Genomic DNA, 27967 nt, shown 5'->3' on the forward strand with positions numbered 1-27967 from the left:
CAAAAAAAGGTGGACTAAATGCATGTTTCCTAAATTCTGAGCAATCACTAGGCTATATATAGGCTAATTAGGCCTAAATATTGTTTTACATAGAATAGAATAGAATATATACTTTTTTGATCCCGTGAGGACAAGTCGTTTCTCTGCATTTAACCCAATTTAACCGAATTAGTGAACACACACACAGCACACACATGCATATGAGATACCAGTTTTGCGTAGATCATGACGCTACGACTAAGTTAGACTATACTTTTTACAATAAGCGAGTCAGGAAGCGGGTCGGGTACAGTATTGTAATAATATTTTTTTGTGGTCCGAGTTGCGGTCGGGTTAGTTGTAAACAGCGGGGCGGGGCGGGCCGTTCAGACACGTACCCACGCATCACTGGTACAAACATAACACCGGCAAACATAACACCGGGGCAATGCTACAGCGGACTTAAACTGCCACCTCGTGGCAATAAGTTGTAATACAATTCAATGTGCGTGAATTAAGTGGCCACTTCTAGGGAATTCCAATGTGCAAAAGAACCGCACTCACTAGTTGGTTATCTTTTTATTCTTTGTTGTAGCACCATGCCTAAAAAACAAACGCGTTTCGGCGTCAAGCCATCCTCAGTGTGTCAACCCACTGTAGCCTACTTCCATGTAATAACATTGCCTGATAGCCTAGGCTACTACAGACTAATCATTATTCTATTCTATAATCATGGAGCAATGATTTGGGCGAATGCAATGTTCAAGAAAACAGGCACAAAAAGGGAGATGATTTTCTGACGATTCAACAATGAAACTGAGTTGCGCAAAGTCGCGCAGTTTCTAGTTTGCCAGACAATATTTTCTGTCGTTAAAATGGCCAAAAGTCGCTAAAGCTAGCAACAAATAAGTCACTAAATTGGCAACACTGAGCACTGAAAGACCAAGAAAGTGACTTTGAATTGACTTCCAGGTCACAGCAATCGGAAAAAAATAAATATTAAAATCAGTTAGCCCTGAGTTCGTTTTTTAAATGTTCCACTTTTGATCTGACCACGAAATCAAGAGTCTGAAAAACAAAGCGTTATTTTCTTCTTCGTATCACATTCATAAACAAATAATGAAATAACAAGTCATTTTTTTTTATTTTTTGATTTTTGGTTCTTAATTGAATATCAAATGAACGAAGCATACACAGACCACTTTGCAACGTTTTTCAGTTAATCTATGCGTTCCATATATGATTAAATGAGTCATTACCGGTCGAACAGTGTTTTTTTTTTGGCCGCTCTAGTGGTCTGTAGCGGTAAAACCACACTTGCAACTTCAGGAGACACCGGGCACGCACCCATGCTCTACTCCAGGAAGTGTCATGTAAAGTCTCATGAAAAGGCACGGCAGACTGACCGATTGAGGAGTTTTGTCAAATATACACGCTAAAGCTGTAGGGGAAGCTCTGCAGAGAAATATGCAAGCATAAAACGAAAATGAAAAGTGAAAGCGAAACCGGCGATGAAATTGCCAATCCTGCATAGTATACCTTTAATTGTTGTAGCCTAATTCAAGCATAGTTCTTCACTCACTCACTCACTCACTCACTCACTCACTCACTCACTCACTCACTCACTCACTCACTCACTCACTCACACACACACACACACACACACACACACACACACACACACACACTGAATGTGCACAAATGCACACACACTCACTCACACACACACAAACCGAATGTGCATGAATGCGTGCGCGCGCACACACACACACGCAGGCAGAAGACTGATAACGCAGCAGTAGGAAGGGGAGAGAAGAGCCAGAGGGATGTCGCACACAGACACACATATACACTCACATTAACGTTACCTCGAGCTAGTTCTCATTACCGAGTCCTGTAGGCTAATCTCCCGTTAGCACAACTGTGTCTGCCCCAACGCCTGCTCTACCTATAGTCTTCTAAGTTTCCTGCAAATTCTCAATGCGGCTAATAATAACTAGTCGTGCTACGATGGTAACTAAGTTCACATCGACAGTACATGCAGATAACTTTTGCTCTTATCAACTGACCCTGACCCTGACCCTTTCCATTTATTATTTTGTTAGCAGCCCATTTTAACGTCTTCAGCTGGACATCTAAACAACGGCATCCGTTTTGCTTCTGATTTACAGCTGGCCGGGTCCTGTCGTTTATGAAAAAACTTCCCACAGGTCAGGAAGAGCGTTAATCTCGCGATAAAAAAATAACGCCGTTGAAATTGTTTTGCGTGAATGCGTTAATGAGGCGATATGTTTTACAGCACTAGTATTCATATTATTGTACATATTCCAAATTACATTGATTGCAGACTACAGGTATGTCAGAGCAATCACACCAATCTGAGCATAAAACATGTCAGTGGGAACCAGATAACCCCCTGTTGCCTTCATAATTTAATTTGAAGAATGATTAAATTAAAAAAGAGATACACAATGACAACCCGTACCGTCTGCCACTGTCATTGCCTCGCCTTGCTCGCAAGATGTGTTCCCAATTAGCACTAGAAGCGCCGTGCCGTTCTGACCCACTTATACCTAGAAGCGCCGCGCCCCAGTCATTTGACCGCTTTTATGACCTACTAGAAGCGCCGTGCTGGTGTGAACTACTTAAAGCGCGGCGAGGCCGTCAAAAGACCGCTGAGTCCTTAGAATGGGAGGCTGTTACTTACACATAATGATAGCTAGATGGCGCTTCGTGCATGAATCAAATCGTTTGGTCATAAATTCAGTTTGCACAAAGCCATGCGTCATTCGTGTCAGACCGTGTCGTTGATAGTCTGTGGTTGTTTCATTATGACATACAGCACGTTTGAGTTATCTGTTCATTTATTTGTGTTGATTTGTGTTGTTTTAGGTAAAAACTCTGGAAGAGTTCTTGAACAAACTATAAGCAAACTTGACTCTCAACTTTTTCATTGTATTTCATTTTTTACATTTCGTTTTTACATTTTGTATGCTACTTAGAAATGTTATTTATAGGCAATTTTAAAACGGAGGCATGCGTTCTGTGATAGGAGCCTAACCCGACGGGAGGGGAAGGATGAAAAATGTCGACCCAACACCAATTTTCATTCATTTAGGGAGAAGCATCTTATAGGGTCTAGCTACCTCGGAGGGAGGGAGATAGAGAGAGCTATGCTGAGCAGGCATAGGCGCGAGAAGTAGCCAAATTAAAAATGATGAGTGAAAGATAGGCTATTCTCTGTTTTGCGAATGTGTTTTTGCGATGTCTGCTGAAAAAAAGCTATATAGGCCTATTGTTTCTACAATTTAAGCTAACTTCTATGTGAATTTGAGATTCAGGTTTGAGACACACGTTTTCAAACAGTAGTAATGCAGAGCTGTAGCCCACTGGTTAGAGCTTCGGCCTCTTAATCCAAGGGTTGGATGAATTGGATTGGATCATGAATGAGGTTGCCCCATTAAAACTCAGTCAGTTACCAGCAAACATAAAGCCCCTTGGTTAAATAGTTAAACCGTTAAACTCATGAAAAGAGAGTGTAGGAGAAGTGAAAGGAAATGGCGGAAAAATAAACTTCAAGTTCACCTCCAGGTCTATAAAGAGTCACTCCGCAAATACAATCTTGAGGTATATAAGGCAAGGCAATTTTATTTCTCTGATCTAATAAACAAAAACATAAATAATTCCTGTACATTATTCCTGATGGTTGGAAAGCTAACTGATCCACCATCCCAGCTGCCCTCAGAACTGCTCTCAAGCAGGTCATGTGATGAATTTGCCTCTTCTTTCAAAAGCAAAATTGAGAACATCAGATCAAATATTGGTTCTCAATCACAGTCTGCTCAATGTCCTGAACCAGCCATTCTCAGGTATAACAAACCCCTCATGACAGAGTTCAGCCTGATAGACATTGGAACACTAGAAAAAACCTTAAGTAGCCTAAACTCCTCCACCTGCAGTCTATATATAATTCCCACAAACTTTTTTAAAGATATTGCTCATCTACTATCAGACAATGTACTAAAAATTGTGAACTTGTCTTGGAATCTTTCCTGAATCCCTGCGAATGGCTGTTGTAAAGCCTCTGCTCAAAAAGAAAAGTCTAGACTCATCAGTATTAAATAACTATTGACCTGTATCCAACCTGCCTTTTATTGGGAAACTTATTGAGAAAGTGTTTTTTAATCAGGTTAAACGATTTTTTAACAGAAAATTGCTGCTTTGATCCCTTTCAGTCAGGCTTCCGGGCCAATCATACTACTGAAACAGCTCTCATAAAGGTCCTGAATGACATACGTCTCAACTCAGACTCAAAACTTCAGTACTTGTATTGCTAGACCTCAGCGCAGCCTTTGATACAATTGATCATAGTATACTCGTACGTCAACTAGAACACTGGGTTGGACTTTCAGGCAGCGTAATCAACTGGCTGAAGTCCTATCTGCAGGACAGATCTTTCTTTGTTGCCCTTGGCAACTACACCTCAGCTCCAGCACCCCTGACGTCAGGTGTCCCTCAAGGGTCGATCCTAGGGCCACTTCTTTTTAATCTTTACATGCTTCCACTGGCTCACATTATAAAGAACACTCAGGTGTCATATCACAGTTACGCAGATGACACATAACTTTATTTAGCCCTATCACCCACTGACAAGGATCCTCTTGGCTCACTAAGTGACTGCCTAGACCAAATAAATAGCTGGATGTCACAAAACGTTTTACACTTAAACAAAGAGAAGACCGAAGTGATTTTATTTGGGAGGAGGGGGGAAAGAGTCAAAATGGCCACACTTTTTAGGGCAAAGGGGCTTGAAGTTAAGACTAAAGTCAGAAACCTTGGAGTTTTAATCAATAGTGACCTCAACTTTGAGGATCACATGAGATATGTAACCAGGACATATTTTTATCACCTAAAAAACATTGCCAAGTTGAGAGACCTTATGTCCCAATCTGACCTGGAAAAGCTTGTCCATGCTTTTATTTCAAGTCGACTAGACTACTGTAACGGTCTCTTCACAGGACTCCCAAAAAAGACTGTCAGACAACTTCAGCTAGTCCAAAACGCTGCAGCACGAGTCTAACAAAGACAAGCAGAAGAGAACATATCACCCCTATACTCAAGTCCTTGCATTGGCTGCCCCTTACTTTTAGAATAGATTTAAAGTACTGCTATTGGTTTTTAAAGCATTACATGGGATGGAGCCAACATACATATCAGACTTTTACACCCCCTTCAGACATCTTAGATCAGAGAAAGGAGGGGGGACAGGGGGAAGCTGCTTTTAGTTATTAAGCAGTCCAGATATGGAATAAACTGCCTGATCACATTAAGAATGCTCCAACCATTGCCAATTTCAAAACCCAATTGAAAACCACCCTGTTTTCTATAGCTTTTCCAGCTTATTTTTAATTTATTTTTATTCTTATTTTTAGTTTTGTTTTGGTTTTATCCCTATTTCCTACTTTGTTTTAAGCTTTTAGCCTCTTTTTGTTGGTTTTATGATTTTTTAGTCGCTTTGACGACCTACTAGAAGCGCCGTCCTGGTGTGAACTACTTAAAGCGCGGCGAGGCGGTCAAAAGACCGCTGAGTCCTTAGACTGGGAGGCTGTAACTTACACATAATGATAACTAGATGGCGCTTCGTGCACGAATGACCAGTTTGGTCATAAATGTGTCAGACCGTGTTGTTGATAGTCTGTGGTTGTTTCATTATGACATACAGCACGTTTGAGTTATCTGTTTATTTATTTGTGTTGATTTGTGTTGTTTGAGGTAAAAACTCTGGAAGAGTTCTTGAACAAACCTTAAGCAAACTTGACTCTCAAGTTTTTCATAGTAGGCTATTTCATTTTTTATATTTCGTTTTTACATTTTGTATGCTACTTAGAAATGTTTGCTATTTTAAAACGGAAGCATACGCGTTCTGTGAGTAGGAGCCTGACCCGACGGGAGGGGAAGGATGAAAAATGTCGACCCAACGTTGTTAGATCTCGAGATCCGTAACCCGCAGTTCGGGTTTGGGCAGATAATCTAAACTCTAAAATGAATGGGTGGCTAGTTCTAATTCACTCCCCAAATTCACTTCTATTCATTTAATAGGTAGCCTATAGGCTATGTTCGCGCCGCCGAAAATGATCGGACCTGGAACAAAGAGCCTAACCTAGTCTGGTTTCAATTACACAGTAGCCAGGATTTCATGCCGCATTTTACAGGCTACCGCGGCTACTTTCTAAAACAATGTTCATTAATTTAGGGAGAAGCATCGTGTAGGGTCTAGCTACATCGGAGGGAGGGAGATAGAGAGAGCAGAAATGCTGAGCAGGCATAGGCGCGGGAAGTAGGCTAATTAAAAATGATGAGTGAAAGATGAGTATTCTCCGTTTTGCGAATATGTAGGATATGTTTCGATGTCTGCTGGAAAAAAAGCTATAGGCCTATTGTTTCTACAATTTAAGCTAACTTCTATGTGAGTTTGTGATTCAGCATTGAGACACACATTGTGATGTCTTGAGGAGACAGAGTTGTAGCCCACTGGTTAGAGCTTCAGTCCCAACGCCCAAGAGTTACTGGTTCTATCCCCGACATGTGTATGAAGTTCTTTTGAGCAAGGCATCAATAGAGTATAGCCTATTCTATTCTATTCTTTTCTATTCACACAACTACACGCACGCTGGCGAATTCGAACATTCTGAAACGCGCATTTGCGATGAAACATGATTGCACATTCTTCCACGAGTTGCATGTAAACAACAAACAGCCAGCCTACAACCTATGCAGGGGGCAGAGGGTGGGGGTGGGGAGGCAGTTGTCAATGGCGCAGTGATGTCTGTAGCCCAAGATCATGTCTACACGTAGCAAAACGATCTCCCCCCTCCGTGAACTGGTTAGACGTGTATGGGGGAGGGGTAATGATCGGTTTCAAATAGGCTATGTTTGCAATGGATAGTGTGTTATGTATAGACCCCCAAGCCATTTGCTTTGAGAATAACGGCTGGCTGATGAAGTTAGTGGCTGGCTAGCTGGCTCAGCCAAAACCTAAATGCTGCTGCAGCCGCCAAAGTTTTCATGGCTGATAATGGCTTTAGTTGCCACTTCATGTCTACAGAACATGCAACTGAGTAGCCTATCGTAGCAACGAGCACAATACTGATGTGGTGTATCCAGTGGGAATCGTTTATAGGCTATCGTTTATTTTTCGCGTGTGTCTCTATGATATTACTATTTTTAGATGCAAAAAGTCTAACTGGCTTAGCCAAGGTTTGTCAGATGGCGGCTCAATTTGGCTTAGAAAATTATTGGCTGGCGAAATTATTTTTCGTTAATGGTAAACAGTATTGTGATTAATCCGTTTATTTCAGATAGTTTGTTATTAAAAACCATTAACAAAAAATAATTGTTCGTCGTCGACGTTGAAAAACGGTCAGTGAATTCAGTCAATATGAAATACAACATTTTGCTCGTGCCAAGGTGTGAGCCCGGGTCTCCTGCGTAGTAGTCAAGGGAGCTAACGCTGCGCCTCTTAATTTTATAAATACTCCTGATTTGGAAATACCATAGGTTTTTGATGTGACGTAACTCGTCCAGCAAATATGTAAGAAAATGCTTATACATTAGTCTGAGCTTTAAAAGATAGCCTACAAATAGAAGATAAGATATACAACTATGAATGTACGTAGTCATACGCGCCCTACGTACATAAATAGGCTAGTACGACGAATTTCAGCTGAAAATATTTTTTACACATGTAGGCCTGCCTAATAGAACAACGTCGCAACGTTTTCAAAACAAACTCGCATTTTACCACTGTAAATCGCCTCCATAGACTATGCCATGTAAATGAAAAATAGTTATTAAAATAAATCACATATATAATACATATTGCACATATATAAACTATATGTTTTATGGTAAAATATTATTCTCATGCCCGACTGACAGGAAACCCTTGCGACATCTGCTGTGAGAAAAGAGAATAGCAGCCTGGACAAACATGGCCGAACGCGAGACAACATAGTGTTGTCACGTAAGTGAGCACAAAATAGCTCTAAACTAGCTTGTACCGGTGTGCTTTTGATCATGTAAAAATTCCGGGTGACAAGACACGCGTCAAAAGACCGCAGCCCGGCAGTTCTAGGTTTATCTAGGTCAAACCTACACGGCGCTTCTAGTAATACGCGTCAGCGGATCAATTGCCGCTTCTAGTGTTAAGTCCATGGGCTCTAAGGGTAGTCCTCAAGAATGCTGCCTCAACAGTGAGAGGAGGAGCAGCTGGAATCCACAGGCTCAAATCATTTTGAAGTCACAATCTACTTTAGCATTTTAACCCTTTGATGCATGAGCTATTGAAACCCCCTCTAATGCATAACATGGGTCACAAGTGACCCGCATTCATTTTCTATGGAGTTTTGTTGAAGGGCTAGGGTTTCTTAGCAATTTCTTTAAAAAAAACTTATTTTCATGACCCAGCACTCCATGAATTCCTCAATTAACTTTTTTTTGTTCATTACAAGACTAAGTTGTATTTTTTTCTCTTAAACTTTTTAAAGAAAAACACTTTTCTGTCAATACCCCTCTAATTCATAACATGGGTCACAAGTGACCCGCATTCATTTTCAATGGAGTTTTGTTGAAGGGTTAGGGTTTCTCAGCTATTTTCAAGAAAATAATTCAATTTATAATTTAATATTCCAGGTTTCCATCACTTATTTAGTTTCTTCCAAACACCAATCATTATTTTCATTAATTGATGGTCACTCCTTGAATTCTAACACTTTTTATGTGCCTAAATTACATTTGAACACATGGGTCACAAATGACCCGCATTCATTTCCTATGTAAAATGAACCTATAATCAAAAGTTATTTGCAGTACTCTTTGAAATCAGTGTCATTTGTCATTTCATATTAAAATTTACCATTACATATTAATATTTTAACAAACACCAATAATTATATTCATTCCTCTATGCCTACTCCATGAAAGTTTTGTGAAACAATACAATGATTGAACACATGGGTCAGAAATGACCTGTGTCTGCAAAGTGTGATTGTGAGTAAGATAATGAATATTATGTGAACCATTTTATGTAACTATAATATTTGCAAGACCATGGCGATATGGGGAGTGCTGAGACAACCCAGAAAGCGATGCAGCCTTTGTCCAACTGCCAGTGATAGAAAAGTCACCCTCTCCTGCTCCAAATGCACACGGCCTGTGTGCCAGGACCATAAAGTGACAGTGGTCATTTGTGAAACATCCCTACTGGTACGCTGGTAGCTGGTTTGAGCTGATCTTTGCTAGTTTTCTTCCAGCTATTGCTGCTAGCTGGTGTAGCTGGTTAGGCCACCAGGTTGACATGCTGGCGTGACCATCTGAGGAAGCTGGTCATGGCCTGTCGTGTGGGATACCGCTGGTGTTAGATGGTCATGCTGGTGACCAGCCTGCCAAGATTGACATTGTTGGTGTGAGATGGTCATGCTGGCTTGCTAGAATGACCAACATAAGCTGGCATGGCCAGTAAAAACCAACAATGTAGACCAGCAACACCAGTTAAAATGACCAGCTTGAGGTGGTACGACAAGCAAAACCATCAGTTTTAGTCGCATTTACTACTTCTCCACAGTTTGAAAGTTAACCAGTTCTCCAAGTCCTCTCGCTATAGATCTATTTTCACATCCCTCAGACCGTCACCACGGTATACCTATGAATGATGCCATCCACAGGTAGACCATGGTGACGGTCTGAGAGAAGTCTCATAGATCCATAGTTATGGACATAAATTGCGTTACTGATGCAATGCAGTTCTGTATTGGTATTCAAAGTGTCAGTGACATAATGTACAGTGTTTTACAAAAGCAAATTAAAAATGTTTAGATTTCTTTTTTTTCAGATTATTTTTTTGGCCTTTTTATGCCTTTAAATGGACAGGACAGTAGAGTATGAAAGGAAGTGAGTGGGAGAGAGAATTGGGGTGGGATCTGGAAAGGACCACGGGACAGGAATCGAACCCGGGTTGCCGGCGTGTGGTGCAGGTGCCCCAACCGCGTCACGGCTGGGGCCTATAACAACTATTTCTAATCAGATTAGTATTAGAAATATTAGAATTTGTTGTTTGTATTAAAATTGTTCTCATAATATTCATTATCTTACATAATCACACTTTGCACACACAGGTCATTTCTGACCCATGTGTTCAATCATTGTATTGTTTCACTAAACTTACTCACATTCATAGAGTAGTCATAGAGGAGTGAACGATTATTGCTGTTTATTAAAATCTGAATTTGTAATGGTAAATTTGAATATTAAATGACTAATTAGACTGATTTCAAAGAGTACTGCAAAGAAATTCTGATTATAGGCTAATTTTACATAGGAAATGAATGCGGGTCATTTGTGACCCATGTGTTCAAATGTAATTTAGACAAATAAAAAGAGTTGGAATTCAAGGAGTATCCATCAATTAATGAAAATAATAATTGATGTTTGGAAGAAACTAAGTAAGTGATGGAAACCTGGAATATTAGATGACAAATTAAATTATTTTCTTAAATATAGCTAAGAAACCCTAACTCTTCAACAAAACTCCATAGAAAATGAATGCGGGTCACTTGTGACCCATGTTATGCATTAGAGGGGTAGTGACAGAAAAAGTGTTTTTATTTAAAATGTTTAAGAGAAAAAAAATATATTTAGTATTGTAATGAACAAAAACAAGTTAATTGAGGATATCATGGAGTGCTGGGTCATGAAAATAAGTTATAGCTGAGTTACAGAAAAAATAAACTCGTCCGGGTCACTTGTGACCCATGTTATGCATTTAAGGGTTAAGTATGTGGTAGTCATCTTTTTTAATATACTTGTATTTTTTCATGTATTTTGTTTGTATTTATTCAAATAGCCCCACGTAAATTCTCATTGAGCTCAATGTACATCAAACCAGCTTATAGGCTAACTGAAATAAAACCATGCCAATCTCTAGGTATGGTGAAGGGCATGTGATAGCCTGACTACGTCATCCTCACGATTCTGGTCAGAATGTGAGTCTGAACCTAATCCAGATACAGGGCGGGGGGCATGGCTCTTCACTTATTGGATAGACCTAACCTAACAGAGCAACGAAATAGTCAATGACGTAGGCTTTATCTTCTGGTCTTTTTTGAAAGTTATTGCGCTGTCAGTATCTATCTTGTACAACACCTGATAGCGAAATCTAATCTAGAGCCTCCTACATATTCTTTAGTTCTTGAGCAATGTGCTTGTGAACTTTGACAAAAAAGAGGCAGCAAAAAATTGACAGCCCCCTCCCCCCATAAATCTGGCTGTAACTTGGAAAGTATTAATCTTAGCACAAAACAATTTTACAGAGTGTCTCCTGGGTAACATAGGTACACATGGTATTTTTTTCAGATGTTTTGAGACGCTCTGGTTGAACTGACGTGAAATGACCCTTGATTATGTTGTTGGCTGTCAGTTAGATTTTAATAGAGCAAATATGCTGTGTGTGTGTGTCTGTCGGTGTGTCTGTCTGTCTGTCTGTCTGTCTGTCTGTCTGTCGGGCACAGTGTGAATGAACTAATGTACTAATGTGTAATAATGTCTACTGATTATGTTGATTTATTGTGCCATCTTTTAAACAGTATATCTTCTTTTTGTCCTTTTCTGTAATGTTATCTCCTCTGTCATGTTATTATGCAGACTTGCTACCTGCAACCTCTCAGAGAAGTCCTGTGGAACTGTAGCTGCTGTTCTACAGTCACCAAACTCCCTGGTAGAACTGGACCTTAGTTTCAATGACCTGAGAGATTCTGGAGTTCAGCTTCTCTCTGAGGGACTGTGTAATCCCCACAGCAAACTGCAGACATTAAGGTTGGTGTTCTTAATTTTAAAGTATTATTATCAGTGTAGCACACTATCACAACGTTGTCTTTTTTCTTTTAGTTTTAGAATAACAAATCTCTTTCTCTTTCTCTCTCAGGCTCTGTAATTGTGGAATCTCAGACGAAGGTCATGTTTGTCTGGCTCTGACTCTGATGTTAAATCCCTCCTGTGTGAAAGAGCTGGATGTGAGCAACAATCATCCTGGAGAATCAGCACAGAAGCTGTTATCTGCCACACTGGAGGATCCTCATCGTAAAGTTGAAACAATTCAGTATGTACTCTCGAAACAGAAACCAGTCTGGATTTGTATGATGACTTGATATTGAGCAATGATTGCTGGGTTTTGAGATAGTCTATGTATGTAAATAACTGTTTTGTGTGTTTGGAGATGTGGTTTTGACATTGAAATAAATTGTTTGGCTAAATGTGTGATGTACTAAAGGTCGCGATAAAACTGTAGTCTTATTTTTTTTAGAATATATTTGCTACAAGTTGCATGAATCGATACTCATGGACAGAATACATGCTAAATATATGTCTTCTGCACAGGCTAAATCAGTGTCACCTCTCCAAAGCAAGCTGTAAAATGATTGCATCAGTACTGCAAAGGACAACTACTCTGAGAAAACTGGACATGAGTGATAAGCTGGAGGATGAAGAACTGCTGGAGCTCTGTGTGGGACTAAGAGATTCAAAATGCCAGCTGGAGACACTGAGGTCTGTTTTACTTATGGAATAATCCTGTTTTAAGTGTTTTCATATTTTCAGTCAGAATACTTCAGAATTTAAATCAAAATATCTTGTCGACAACGTAACAGAAATACATTATTGTACAGTGAGGGAAACAAGTATTGAACATGTAATTTTTCCAATGAGGCTATCCACATGACATTTTCACCAGTACAGTGTGCATATTAAGACATCCTGTAATGTAAAGGATGGGGGAGTTCAAATGTGCTAATAGATGGTCCTGTCACAGTCTGAGGATCTAGTCAGCAAGAATGCTGCCCCAACAATGAGAAAAGGGAGGCAAGTGCATTTATATTTTTGCTCTGCATAATTTTGAAGTCACTGCTGTCTGCTACCAACCTACGTTTTTATCATTTTAAGTATGCAGTAGTAAGCATTATTTTTTCAATGTAAGCCCGGCTTGAACTAGTGTAGACTTTCACTTGAAGCTAAAGCTCCATTAACTCAAGTTAGCTGCCTGCATCTTGCCCTCGTTTATTCAAACGGGACTTAAATCAGCTTCATGTCTGCTCGTGCACGAGGTAGGAAAGTAGACCAAAACCGTAGATTGACGAAAAGAGGATGTATGTCGTAAAATTAAGGCAAACTAGAAGATTTCAGTTTGATTTACAAGCGCCATCTACAGGATTATCATCGGAAGTAATCAATTTGAACACGAGAGAAAAAAATAGATAGTTGCCTAGCCTACATAAAAGGAGAATAACGAAATTGTAGGCTACTGTAACTCGCTAGACAGTAATTATGATGGTTTGAATTGGGACTTTGATTGTCTTCACTCTGAACAAAACGAGTGAATAGGTAGGCTATTCAAACTCAAAACAACTTTGATGTTGAATAGCCTATGCCAAAGATAACCTACGTTTGTAGATTAAAAGGGTTCACTCTAAAATATGTTTTCGGTGGTCATAAAAGAAATTAGTATGAACATAGCCTAATTTAGGCTAACCTATTGTCTCTCATAAGCATAGTTCTGCCAAAGTGTTTGTGAAATATAATTATCTGAAATGCAATATTGGCTTTCAATTTGTCATTGAATATTTAATTTGTGTAATAAAGTTGATTTGACATCCATGAACTAGCCTATAGGCCTAATCAATAGACTACATGAAGCGGTTTTAATTATTATAGCCTACAGTATAAAGGTTACAGAAGTAGGCTATAGGCTATGGCTTGCATCAGATATAGCCCACTGACAGCCTGTTCTGTCACTGAACAAGCTACTAAATGTGCATGAGCCTTTATCAATAGTGATATGCCTTCCATTAAAGGGTATAACTAAACACTGCATTATTAATGTGTTAACATATGTAAATTCATCGCATGGGAACCGAACCCGAGAACACGCAAAACATGATTTCTTTGTAAACCCGTCTCGCAGTGCATGACACCATGAGAGACGCACATTATGCAGAGCCGCAAGATTCCTTGGCCCACACACACATCAAGTTCAAACATTTTAAGTTGCATAATTTTCATAAATTCGTTGAAACTAGCGAATAGGTAGGTAGCCCAAATCAATGCTGTCGGAAAAAAGTTTCTCCTTCTTTTTTTTTTTTTTTTTAAGTATTTTTTTGGCCTTTTTGCCTTTATTAGTATAGGACAGTGAAGAGGTAGACAGGAAACAAGTGGGAGAGAGAGATGGGGTGGGATTGGGATATGACCGCAGGTTAGATTCGAACCTGGGTCCCCATGGGCACTCGGACCCGTAAATGGTTCGGGCGCTGTAGCCTGCTGCGCCACAGCGCCCCCCCAAATTTCTCCTTCTATTTTTGAGGTTGTAGGCTACAAAGTGACGAAAGAACAGGTTGACGGAACCATCTTTTGGCAGTTAGCCTGCCACCGACCAGGCTAGTTCTGTGGCATAAATTCCCATGGTTACTAAACTGGGATTCACGTAAACCACACTAATGGAACAGAACTCTCACTAAAATTAGCGAGGCTTATCGAAATGAGCCAGATTTAGCCTTTAGCGAGAAGTATGTGGAATAATGAACAGCCATATACTTAAAACCCTCCAGCTGTTTTTTGTTATGGAGTTCTGGGACCCCTCTCAGAGACCCTCAAAAATCCAACAATTCATGGCTGAAAATGACTGAAATTGGCATTTCTACCCTGATCATCCTGATAAAGATATGAACATGCGTGTGTGTGTCTCGATACGTACGCAAGCTGAATCAGTAGTCTATGTAACTAACTTAGAAAATTTGTGGTTGCAATGCAATTTCCCATTGCCAACCAACTAAATTGCTAACAGGTTAGCGTTAGCAACTATGGTTTTTGGAAAAGGATTCAGACACTTTGAAGAATGACCAGACAGACAACATCCCTGCTTCCTCACCAAAGGCACTGACTTGAATGTTTGACTTTTTTTTTACAGCCTCCAGCACTTGCTTTAGTGACAAATGTAGGCCTTATGTGCTTGTGCAAAAACAAACATCCCCGCCCCCACACTCACATCTAAGCCTCACACGTCAAATACACGGGAATAATTATCGGCCTTTTCACATCATTTTTTGTAAGGTCATCCGCCCGATCCGCGGTTTAATCGCGGAGTCCGCGGCTGTAACCGCTATCCGCGCATCTCTAGTGTCTGTGTCTGTGTGTAGGCATAGTGTGAGCGAAATGTGTGGGGGAAAAATGTCTTTTGATTATGTTGATTCATTGTGGCATCTTGTAAAGCTTCTTTTTTGTCCTTTTCTGTTATGTTGTTATAAAGACTTGCTGACTGCAACCTTTTAGACCTGTCCTGTGGAATTGTGGCTACTGTTCTACAGTCACCAAACTCCCTGATAGAGCTGGACCTGAGTCACAATGACCTGAGCGATTGTGGTGTTCTATTCCTCTCTAAGGGTCTGTCTAGTCCTCACAGCAAACTGCAGACATTAAGGTTGGTGTTAAACATCTCTTATAGCAAAGGATTATTATTATGACCAGTGCAGCACACTGTCAAGACGTTTTCTTTTTCTTTTAGTTTTATAATGACAAATCTCTCTTTCTCCCTCTCAGGCTCTGTAATTGTTGTATATCAAATGGAGGTTATGTTTATCTGGCTCTGGCTCTGATGTTAAACCCCTCCTGTGTGAAAGAGCTGGATGTGAGAAACAATATTGCTGGAGAATCAGCACAGAATCTGTTATCTGCTACACTGGAGGATCCTCATCGTAACGTTGAAACACTTCAGTATGTGCTCTAGAAACAGAAACCTCAAGCTGTAATCTGGATTTGTATAATGACGTGATATTGAGCCAAATGCCAAATGAAATGAACTGTTTGGCTAAATGTGTGATGTACTAAAGGTTGTAATAAAACTGTAGTCTTCATTTTTAGGCTCTATTTGCTGCAAGGTGATGGACAGAATCGGATTGAATGTATGTCTTCCGCTTTTTCCACAGGCTAAATCAGTGTCACCTCTCTAAAGCAAGCTGTGAAATGATTGCATCAGTACTGCAAAGGACATCTACTCTGAGAGAACTGGACATGAGTAACAACAACCTGGAGGATGAAGGACTACAGGATCTCTGTGTGGGACTAATAGACCCAGAATGCCAGCTGGAGACACTGAGGTTAGTTATTCCTTATGGACAAGATATTCAGTCCATCTTGCACTTGTAATAATTGACACATAAAAGCGTAAGTAAGTAGCTAAGTAATAAAGTAACTAACTAACTAACTAACTTCTACAGCATGTGGAAAGGGTGGATGAGTTCAAATGTGCTAAGCAATGGCCCTGTGTCACAGTCTAAGGATAATTTTGTTAGGTCTCTGTAAGTCTCTCTATAAGTCACTGCTGTCTACTACCGACCTACTGTATGAATAATCTAAAGATAGCTGATGCAGAAGGTGGAATAGTCTTACTTGTAAGATTACCCTTACATCAAATATAATCAATATATTAATGTAAATTACATTTATATAGGGCAGATATGCCCTGTGTATGTATGTGTGCATGTGTGTGGAGACATAGTGTGAATGAGATGTGTAGGGCAGGGGTCTTCAACCTTTTCCAGCTCAGGGACTCCCTGCCTGAGAGAGGCACGGATACCACTGCCCGACTCTGCCCTGCCCCAAATGTAGGCCTGATATTCCTATCATATACTGGGAAACTAATTGTCAGTCACACACACACACACACACACACACACACACACACACACATACATACATTTTTAAATTCTTTATTTGAATTAGAAGATATAATAAGCTTATATCAAAAAAATAATCCAAATTTGATAGAAAGGTGTACAACAGAAGCCAATATCCCAGTCAGTAATGGGGGTTAGCTAATTAGCTGTGGTTTTGCTAATTGTCTGTTTCCCAGTGTCTCACCTGGTTGCCAGTTTGGTTGGTGATCATGTCATATTTGCATAAAATCAGTGTAAATTCAACAGCGGTCTGCTCTGCCTCTGCCCCTGGAGTGGTAGAGGTTCAGATGTTGCAAGTGAAACAAAATAATGGATATTGCTGAAAACATTTTATGTCACAGTTTATGTCAAGTACATGTCTCTTTAACACTTGGAGGTCCGGGGCCTTTTCAGGCACTTTGAGGCAGTCTGCTATACCTTGAGATTTTTACGTTTTTCATCTAACTAAAAACATCTATGCAAAAATGGCACATATGAATATAATCTAGAGGTCCTCCACAATAATTATATGAGAGTAAAGTGGATGTAATGAAATTACTTTTTATTATAATTCAGTGTAAACACAACTATTTAAAAAAATATTTTCAAAGTTCAAAGGTCAAAGGTAAAAAACACACTATAAATCTTTTGAGCTACAGATGGTACGGGTTGAGAATGCTCCTTTCTTTCCCGCACATCGGGACTCCCGAAGCATCGGGAAAACTGCAACCGCAAGGGGGCAACATAGACCGCCCTAATAATATGAAGGTTCGGCTCATGGAAAAACCCGAGGACACCGCACTGGTGACAAGCGGAGAAAAGAGACATGACGCTCGGCATGTTAGATTGCAGTTGCAGAGTTTTCGAATGTTTACAGCCTACCTCACAGCTCTCTCACTCGACGTAGCCTATAACTCAGTCAGTCCAGCAGAGATGTCAGAGCAACGTTTTGGTCAATGGAGGGGGAGAGAAATGCTCCGCATATCCGTCTCATTTAATCATTAAAATGAAAGTGATGACTGGCGAAATTAATCAAACCACGTTTCAATAAACCATTGTTGAAATTAATGAAAATGGTTTTAGAAAATCGCCTATAGGCCTATCAGAAGAAAATAGCCTTCAATTCAACCTGAAATACTCGAAAGGCAACCTTAGATTAATTCATGAATTCATTACGGTTAGCCTACAAGACCGCATTTCGGTGTTATTTAAAACGGAGGCATGTTCATTTTAACCGGCGACGCTGGGTAGCCTACATGTACCCAGCACTTGTTATCACAGATTTTGTCCCCACCACTTTTGACGACTGAAAATAAAATGTATTTAACAGAAATCTCTTTGATACATGCCTATGCTTGTCACTTTACTTATAACCGTAGGCTACATGCATGGAGAAGATCGCGCATTTTGTAACATTGTAACAATGGATGGTCAGATATGCGATAGGGCAGTGAGGGTGATTCATTGTAACCATCGACTAGGAGGCCTAGCTCCGCAATATAAGTTTCTAGCAACGTATGTATCGTAGGCTATGCATGTCCATGTTGATTCAGAGATAGGCATAGACTACCATAGGCTGCTGGGCGTCAAGCTATATGACAGCATTTTATCATGGTGAATTAATAACTAACGTCAGTTTAACATGTCAGAACTTTTGATCAGCGTTTCAAGTCCATGGCGCGAATACAGCACAATGATGGTAAAAATAGAGCTGTGGCGCAACTGGTTGGAGCATGTGCAAGGTACGCCAGCGACCGGGGTTCGAAACCCACTCGAAGAACCCCTCCGGAACTCATCAAGGGAGAAGCTGTCGTTTTATAAAAAAATGAAAGATTTTCTGTTTTGCGATTTTTTTTATGTTTGCGATGTCTGCTGAAAAGAAAAGTTAATAGCCTATGTGAATTCGTGGTTCAGCGCACCCTCACGCACATTTTTACATTGACGAGTCGGGCTCAGGTGTCTGTCGAGAGAGAAGAGGGAGAGGCAGTCGTCCTCAGTGCCACATATAGGTAGGCTATAATGTAGTGAACTGGTTAGACGAGTGTGGGGGAGGGGGCATGATCGCACAAGACAATTGCTCTTCATGAAATGGATCTCACATACGGCTGTCGATTTTTAAATGTAGCCTAGGCCTACTACACCACTTGCGAAATCGGACGTGGCACATAGCCTAATTATTAGGCTACTGGATTTAATATAGCACATCCATGGACTTTGTTCATCCTATATATACAATAAGTATAAAATCCGACAATCCAAAACGATAACGAGATCTCCCAGAAACGAAAAACAAGTTTGTTGAGTAGCCTAGTCCTTCCAACAATCTCAGCTTTTGCGTTAGATAAAAGGCATCCTGTCCTGCTGTATTCCAATGAAAAAAAAAAAAACATCCAAGGTATAGGGTCACGGTAATGCAGAATGCATGAATCTCTCTCTCTCTCTCTCTCTCTCTCTCTATATATATATATAGACCTGGCTTTTTACCAAATGGCGAACCTCGAAAATTATTTAGGATATAGAGCCGTGTCCATTACGCACTACAGTTATTTTTTAGGCTATTGTTTTATTTGAGTGTTTTTGTCTACCATGGCAAACATAGTTGAAACGTTCGCTCTAAACTTAGGCCTATGTATTGTTTTAAGAGAATATGCCAATGATAATGGCACTTTGTAAAAACAACAAATTCTTAGGATTTGTCCTCTCACCTGCAGCAGGCCCATTCAAAAGCCCATCCACCTCATTTGCATTTGAAAGAGCCAATCACTAAAGTGACACATTTAGTCTGGCGTTCTGCGTGAATTCATTAATCCAACGTTCTCCGCGATGTCATACCATCAAAATGAAACGATAACGATAATATTGTGTGTTTGTGTTTCCTTGTGTAAGACAAGTTATATTTACACAAGATGCAGAGGCTCTCTGTCTGTATCAGGTTGAGCAAATGAAGCTTTGCCTGAATTTAGCTGAATTTATACCACCAGAGAGGGTTAAAGCGGAGCTTCTCACACTTGAATATTAATTCGCCAATGTGAATGTAACGGTAAACACAGCAACGTTGTATCTAAGACAGCGGCAATATAAACGAAAATGACAGTAGCAGTGGTATAAACGGGATAATCAACTCCGCGCCGTGCGTTTATAGGAAAATAATGCACTCACTGCAATAATGCCTGCGGCGTCGGGACCTTATTAACACTTAAAACGTGCGTCGTTGATTATCCCTTACATAGCCTATCCACCTTAGTTGACCCTTGTGACATTCATTCTATTATAGGGCGAGTTTATGCAACACTATGTAAAGAATTATCAGAAACGAGTTGTATAAAGCAGTTACCCCCCTGTTAATAATAACTTATGTTTAGAATGTGTGCGTTCGTGTGTGTGCGTGCGCGTACGTGCATGCATGTAGGCACTAATGACTGACGGTTCAAATGATAGGCATGATTTGAGGTGTGCCAGGTGTGGGGGTCCGTGCTCAGTCTCTCTCACAGCCAAGGGGTCCTTGGGCTGAAAAAGGTTGAAGACCCCTGGTCTATATGAGTAGCCTAAGCGCTTATGCTCTAACCGCATAATAAAAGAAGCACCTGCATTCCACAGCAGTGCTTATGGCAAGGCTATTAACACCTGTCACTGAGCTATGGACAAGCAGTTATGCTCGAAAATTATCATAATAACAGACACACCTAATTGTATGGCTCTATGTTGAAACACATAAAATTAGCAAGCATTTCCTCCCGATAGCAGCAACGTTTGCTTTCTTTTTCTGTCGGTCCGCGGTTGCTTGGTCAATTGCGCAGCAAATTATCAGATCACCGGACCTAATTTCACTCCCATGTCTCGCGGACCAGCAGCAGTCTCCACGTTTCGCGGCCCATAGTTTGAGAAACGCTGCATTAAAGTGTCATTTGGTTGTAGGCTTTGGTTGTTTAGCGATTTCTTTGTGTGTTTTTCATTGTAGTGTGTGTGCATTGAGTAGTTCCTTAAAATATGGAACAAAGAGCGTCCCGTAGCCTATCTGTTCAATACGGAAGAAGACTAACTATTACCTATATATTTCTTATAACGAAACGCGAAGAAAAAATACGAGGACTAACCGTCTCGTTTCTCCGCGTTTCCCCCAATACCATGGCGACAAAGAGAAATAAATATGATTTGACATTTAAGCTGATTGCTGACAAATTTGCCACACAATTCGGGAGAAGCAGCGGACAGGAGCGCCACCACAAGCAAGCACTTCTAGCCCAAATTAACATGGCAACGTTGCCTATGACTAAAGTGTCTAAGTAGGCTAGTCCTACTAATATTACATTTGATTGGTAACATGTTTGTAGCGCGCCAGTTTACCCATCCCCTACATCAAAACAGCTTAATCAATCAAATAATCAGCTGTGTCGGCGTTAGGCTGTAGGCAATTTTCTATAACCATTTTCATTCATTTCAACAATGGTTCATTGAAACGTCGTTTGAATAATTTCGCCAGTCATCACCTTCATTGTAATGATTAAATGAGATTAAGGAGTCGACTATTGACGGATATGCGGTCTTCATCATTTTGAACTGCGGGATGAAACTTTCTGCCACCTGGTGGTTGTTTGGGTACATTGCCTTAGCCTCGAAAAAAATCGGCTTGACGGCCTGCGGGATCTCTTCGGGAGTCCCGCGGGAGAAGGTGCATTCTCAACCCGTACCCACTGTAAGACTTTTGAAGTTTGAACTTTGAAAACAATGGTGTTGGCTCCATATAAGTAAAAAGAACATTAACAAATGTTATGTAGTTTTACTACAAATTGGAAAAAAGTCTGACTAAATGAGTCACTTAGTGAGTGTCTCTTTCAAATGCAAATTAAGTTCAATGGGCTTTTTGAATGGGCCAGCTGCAGGTGACAGGACTGAAATCCTGGGATTTTCTTTTATTGCTTTTACAAAGTGCCATTGATACATTCTCTTTTAACACTAGAAGCGCCAAGCGCCGGTCATTTGACCGCTGACGCGTATTACTAGAAGCACCGTGTAGGTTTGACCTAGATATACCTAGAACTGCCGGGCTGCGGTCTTTTGACCGCAGTGATTACAAAAAAAAAAAATCTTTTCCTTAAATTCCAGGACCCTACGTTCACGACTTTTTCTAAATACGCGTGTTTTATCACCCAGAATTTTTACATGATCAAAAGCACACCGGTACAAGCTAGTTTAGAGCTATTTTGCGCTCACTTATGTGACAACACTACGTTATCTCACTTTCGGCCATGTTTGTCCAGACTGCTATTCTCTTTTCTCACAGTAGATGTCGCAAGGGTTTCCTGTCAGTCGGGCATGAGAATAATATTTTACCATAGTTTACCATAGTTTATATATGTGCAATATGTATTATATATATGTGATTTATTTTAATAACTATTTTTCATTTACATGGCATAGTAGTCTATGGAGGCGATTTACAGTGGTAAAATGCAAGTTTTGAAAACGTTGCGACGTTGTTCTATTAGGCAGGCCTACGTGTGTAAAAAATATTTTTCAGCTGAAATTCATCGAAATTCGGCGTATTTATGTACGTAGGGCGCGTATACCTACGTACATTCATAATTGTATATCTTATCTTCTATTTGTAGGCTATCTTTTAAAGCTCAGACTAATGTATAAGCATTTTCTTACATATTTGCTGGACAAACTGCGTTGCATCGCTTCAAATACCTATTTCCAATTGAATGATGTAACAAATGTTAAGTGGCGCAACGTGAACTCGCTCGACTATTACGCAGGAGATCCAGGTTCACAACTTGGCACGAGCGAAATAATGTGGCTTATATTGACTGAATTCACTGACCGTTTTTCAACGTCGACGAACAATTATTTTTTGTTAATGGTTTTTAATAACAAACTATCTGAAATAAACGGATGAATCGCAATAGCCTACTGTTTACCATTAACGAAAAATAATTTCGCAAGCCAATCATTTTCTGAGCCAAATTGAGCCGCCATCTGACAAACTTTGACTAAGCCAGTTAGACTTTTTGCATCTAAAAATAATTATATCATAGAGACATGCAAAAAATAAACGATAGCCTAGAAACTAGGCCTGCATGAGATTTGGACACACCACATCAGTAATGTGCTTGTTGCTACGATACACAGGACTCGCAGTGAGTTGGCGATCAATTGAGATGACATGGGGGAAAGAAGCGAACAATTTTGATCTCGTCTTACATAGGCTACTTTCCTAATTCCTACGTAGGGCTACTCAGACTTTTGTTAAATCTTCAGGGCCCGGTTGCACAAACACCACAACCAAAGATTGATGATATGAACCAAATATTCTGGAACAGACGGATAGCATTGAACCCGATAGGCTATTAGGCTACTGCGACTTCCACCGTTTCCTTTCCAGAGATTGCTGCGCTGTTCACAACGCATGCAGTCTACATTGAAGTGAAACTTGCAGAACGTTGTCCAAAACAATACAATAACATTGTGTGTTGAGATCTTGTAGCCTACAATATAGACATCTGTAGACATGAAGTGGCAACTAAAGCCATTGTCAGTCATGAAAACTTTGGCGGCTGCCGCAGGTTTTGGCTGAGCCAGCTAGCCAGCCAACTACTTCATCAGCCAGCCGTTATTCTCAAAGCAAATGGCTTCGGGGTCTAACATAACACACTATCCATTGCAAAGATAGCCTATTTGAAACCGATCATTCCCCCTCCCCCATACACTCGTCTAGGCTACTTAGGCTACAGACATCACTGAGGACAATTAACTGCCTCCCCACCCCCACCCTCTGTCCCCTGCATAGGCTGTAGGCTGGCTGTTCAGGCAACTCGTGGAAGAATGCGCAATCATGTTTCATCGCATATGCGCGTTTCAGAATGTTCGAATTCGCCAGCGTGCGTGTAGTTGTGTGAATAGAAAAGAATAGAATAGATTATAGCCTACTTTATTGATGCCTTGCTCAAAAGAACTTCCGCCATGTACAGATTGGGGATCGAACCAGCAACCCTTGGGTTTTGAGGCCGAAGCTCTAAGCAGTGAGCTACAGGTCTTCTACATTGACAAGTTAAAATGTCTGTGTCAATTCACATAGATGATAGCTGAAATTGTAGAAACAATAGGCCTATAGCCTTTTTTAAGCAGACATCGCAAACATAGCCTACACATTCGCAAAACGGAGAATATCTTTCACTCGTCATTTTTAATTAGACTAGGCTATTTCTCGCGCCTATGCCTGCTCAGCATAGCTCTCTCTATCTCCCTCCCTCCGAGGTAGCTAGAGATACTTCTCCCTAAATGAATGAAAATTGTTTTAGAAAGTAGCCACGGTAGCCTGTAAAATGCGGCATGAAATCCTGGCTACTGTGTAATTGAAACCAGACTGTTAGGCTCTTGTTCCAGGTCCGATCATTTTCGGCAGCGCAAACACATCCTCCTCCTACTCAAGCGAGTAGGACGCATTTCTTGCTGCTCCTGCTTTACTAACCCTTTAGCAATTTTCACTCTTTTTCTTTCTTTTATTTCATTTATAAGCTAGGTTAGCAAAGATGGTGAGACTTTAATAGTTAGTTTTTACTTTACATGAACGGCAAGTCACCTTGAAGTTGGATTAAACAACATGCACTCCTCCGGCCCAAGACGCAGGAGATCATGTAGTAAATGTACTGAACTAGAACAGAGGATTTCTGCTTTGGAATCAAAGATTGGTGCCCTTTCATCAAAGACGGATGAACTACGAGAGACATCTCATGAAGTGAGTACAGTGACAACTGGAAATGCAGAGAATGTAACTCAACAATCTGCCAATAGCATTGAATGCATCTACCTCACAAAGCAAAATGAGAGTTCTGAGCCTTGGCGCAGGCAAGGTGCCAGGCCAAAAAGCAAAAAACGTAATACAAGAACTGTACGTACCTCAACACCAGTAAACTCAGATGTTAATTCCAGGCCTCGGATCAGAAATACAGATAGATCAGCAAACTATAGGGCTTGTGGTCCTAGGGGTGACCCAGAGCCCCTAAAACTATGGAACAGATTTGAATGCCTCCAGGACGTGAGAGAGGTTTTTCCCAGGGAAAAAACCCAAAACAGGCAGCGAGCAAACCACAACAATAGAAAGACGGACAAGAAGCAGCACTCGGCACCTGTTCATCCCACAACCCTCATTCTAGGCGACTCTACAGTGAGACTTTTAAATGGGGAAAGGATGATTGTATGTTTTTTCCCAAATGTTTCAGTGTCTGACACAAAAAACAAACTGGCAGAACTGGTGTCAAAATATACAACTATCAAGCGCATCATTGTGCATGTTGGAGCAAATGACATTTACAAAGAACAACTGTATGTCCAACAAGATTTCAAGGAACTTTTCTCTGCTGTATTTGAGCTTGGATTACAAACTTTCATCAGTGGCCCACTCCCAGCAGAGGGAAGCTTTGTTTTTGCGAGACTGTGTAGTTTAAACACCTGGCTCGCAAAAACATGCTTTTCAGTTGGGATGAATTTTATTGACAATTTCAACCTTTTCTGGAATCGCAGGGAATATTTCAGACCAAAAAGCACAGAGCTGAGTTGGGCTGGAGCCAAGATCTTAACTCAGAACTATCACCTCTCTCTCTTGCACCCAACATTTTCTCTGCCAACCTTGAGCCAAGCCTCTGATAAGCGCTCAGTAGCCACACAGACGGAACAAGCTGAGGACATCAACATGCAGACCTTGGAGAAACATAAACAACCAGAACAACAATGCCCAGCCACGTCCACTGGACATGATAAGATGGGTGCTGCTAAAATGATTCATAGTAAATCACTGGCGTCAAACTCTGCGAAATCTCAGCAAACAAATGGATGTCATGAACAGGAGAAGATAGCACCTATCAAAGCTGTTGGAAGGCTATCAGAAAGGAAGGGTCATGTTTTACCAGTCTGTTGTTGCCAGTGTCCTCTTCTATGCTGTGGCATGCTGGGGAGGAAGCACTAGGAAGAGGGATGCTGGGCGACTAGACAGGCTGGTAAGGAAGGCTGGCTCTGTTGTGGGAGCTGATCTGGAGTGCATCACTTCAGTATCAGACAAAAGGACCCTGAACAAGCTACACAGCATCCTGGACAATGACTGTCATCCACTCTACAGCACTATCTTACAGCAGAAGAGCTTGATCAGCTGGAGACTACGCTCCATGACATGCACAACAGACAGACTGAGGAAGTCATTTGTACCCAGGGCCATACAACTGTACAATGCTTCACTGAAGGGAAAAGGAGAGTTGGACTTCTATGCATAGTATATCTGCACCTCCACCCTCTTATACACTTACATGGCATGGCTTACATGTCTACCCTCATGTCTAACTCTTATATTATTACTATGTTAACTTTATTTTAATTGTCCATATATTTATACTAGTACTGTTATTATTATTACTATGCTTACATTTTGTACTGCACATATTTATTGCTGGTCACTAGAATTTAATCTTGCACTGTTGCACTGTTGGACTTATTTGCACTACCAACTTGACACACACCTCAGACTGGATCACAGTACCAATCCTCAGTACATTCATGCATACCTTATCTATAGTATTCTACTGCTCCTTTAGTCATGTTGATTTGTTGATTTGCTTTTTAATTTTCCTGTTTACATTGTTTACATTGTACTGTATGTTGTGTGTGGTGTCTTAAGCTGCTGGGACCTTGAATTTCCCCTTGGGGATCAATAAAGTATCTATCTATCTATCTATCTATCTATCTATCTATCTATCTATCTATCTATCTATCTATGTACCAGTGCCCCTCCCCACCTCCGTTGACTCCTTGCCACCACAAAGCCATAACAACATGGAACACACTACTGGAATACTTGCTAATAGCGAAATAACAAACCCCCCAGGACCCCATCTGGCAGATGGAGACTCTGGACTTTTATTCCTTGATTTCCCATCACCACACACACCCAATAACCACCCCACCCAATCCAACTACCCAGGCCACCCAAACCCACCTAATATCCCATCCCAATCCTCATCTCATCATTCCACCACCCAAAGAAACTCCCCAGGATCCCCCACATACCCGTCACCATCCCCACTCAAGCACATGATGTTCCCTGCAACAATGGAGAGACTGCTACCAGCAGCCAGGCAGATTTTCAACAGCCCAAGACCTTCAGCACTGAAGCGCAGTGCACCTCCACGCCCTCCCCCTCCGCATGCAAAAGGATCACCTAAGCAGCAACAACTTCATGAGAGTATTGTATGATGTTCTGTGGGTCCCTGCAATAGAAATGGTAGTGACAGTAGTTTTGAGAACATGCCGGGACCCAGTAAGCCTATGTCATTTTCTATTCCTGTTCTGACAAGTAATAGAAGACTAGCACATCGAGCCTACTGTACAGGGTAAACCAGTCAAATCTCCTACCTGTACCACTACAGCCTCAGATTTCCCCAATGGATCATAGCTCCCCAACTCTTACAGCAAAACTAGCTCTCCTAAACATCAGATCTCTTTCAAACAAATCATTCTTAATTAATGATCTTATTTGCACATACAACCTTGATTTTTTACTCTTAACTGAGACATGGTTAGACCAAGCAAACAGTGCTGCTACCCTCATCGAATCTGCTCCACCAAATTTCAGTTTTTTGAGTGCTACCAGAGCAAATAAAAGAGGAGGGGGATAGCGACAATTTTCAAGGCATCCTTTCAGTGCAATCAGTCATCATTTGGTGAATTTACTTCATTTTAATATCTGTGTGCAAGCATTAAGTCTTCTCCTCAGATTTTATTACTGACTATTTACAGGCCTCCAAAACATTCAGCTAAAGTCTTTCTTGAAGAGTTCGGTGAACTGCTATCAGTTATTTGCATAGAGTTTGACTGTCTTATTATATCAGTTGATCTAAACCTACATGTGGATAATCCTGAAAACAATTATGCCAAGGAATTCATTGCACTAATCGACACTTTCTCCCTAACACAGCATATACAGGAGCCAACACACTCTCAAGGCCATACACTCGACCTCGTTATCACAAAGGGTCTCAATGTCTCCACAGCTGTTAAAGACCTGGCGTTATCTGATCATTTCTGCGTGTTCTTTGATGTGTCTATGTCCCCACACAGTCAGAACAGATCTATGTTGGTAAAAAGGAGAATCATAAATGATAAGACAAGTGTTCTTTTTGAGCAAGCACTCTCACAGACATCAAGTAATTTGTCAGACTCAGTAGAAGACTTATTGGATCACTTTAATG

At 40.7% G+C, this 27967-nt stretch overlaps 1 protein-coding gene across 1 annotated transcript in view; it reads left to right on the top strand.

Moving 5' to 3' along the window:
* Nucleotides 1–27967, top strand: part of LOC134082546 (protein NLRC5-like) — a 176473-nt gene that overhangs the window by 81400 nt on the left and 67106 nt on the right. Inside the window, exons 10-15 of the mRNA XM_062538339.1 lie at nucleotides 11677–11847; nucleotides 11957–12130; nucleotides 12409–12576; nucleotides 15326–15496; nucleotides 15616–15789; nucleotides 16002–16172. Coding sequence (XP_062394323.1) covers nucleotides 11677–11847; nucleotides 11957–12130; nucleotides 12409–12576; nucleotides 15326–15496; nucleotides 15616–15789; nucleotides 16002–16172 — 1029 coding nt within the window. The remainder of the gene's footprint in view (nucleotides 1–11676; nucleotides 11848–11956; nucleotides 12131–12408; nucleotides 12577–15325; nucleotides 15497–15615; nucleotides 15790–16001; nucleotides 16173–27967) is intronic.

The sequence above is a fragment of the Sardina pilchardus genome, chromosome 1, assembly GCF_963854185.1.
Source record: "Sardina pilchardus chromosome 1, fSarPil1.1, whole genome shotgun sequence".
In the NCBI taxonomy this organism is placed as follows: Eukaryota; Metazoa; Chordata; class Actinopteri; order Clupeiformes; family Clupeidae; genus Sardina; species Sardina pilchardus.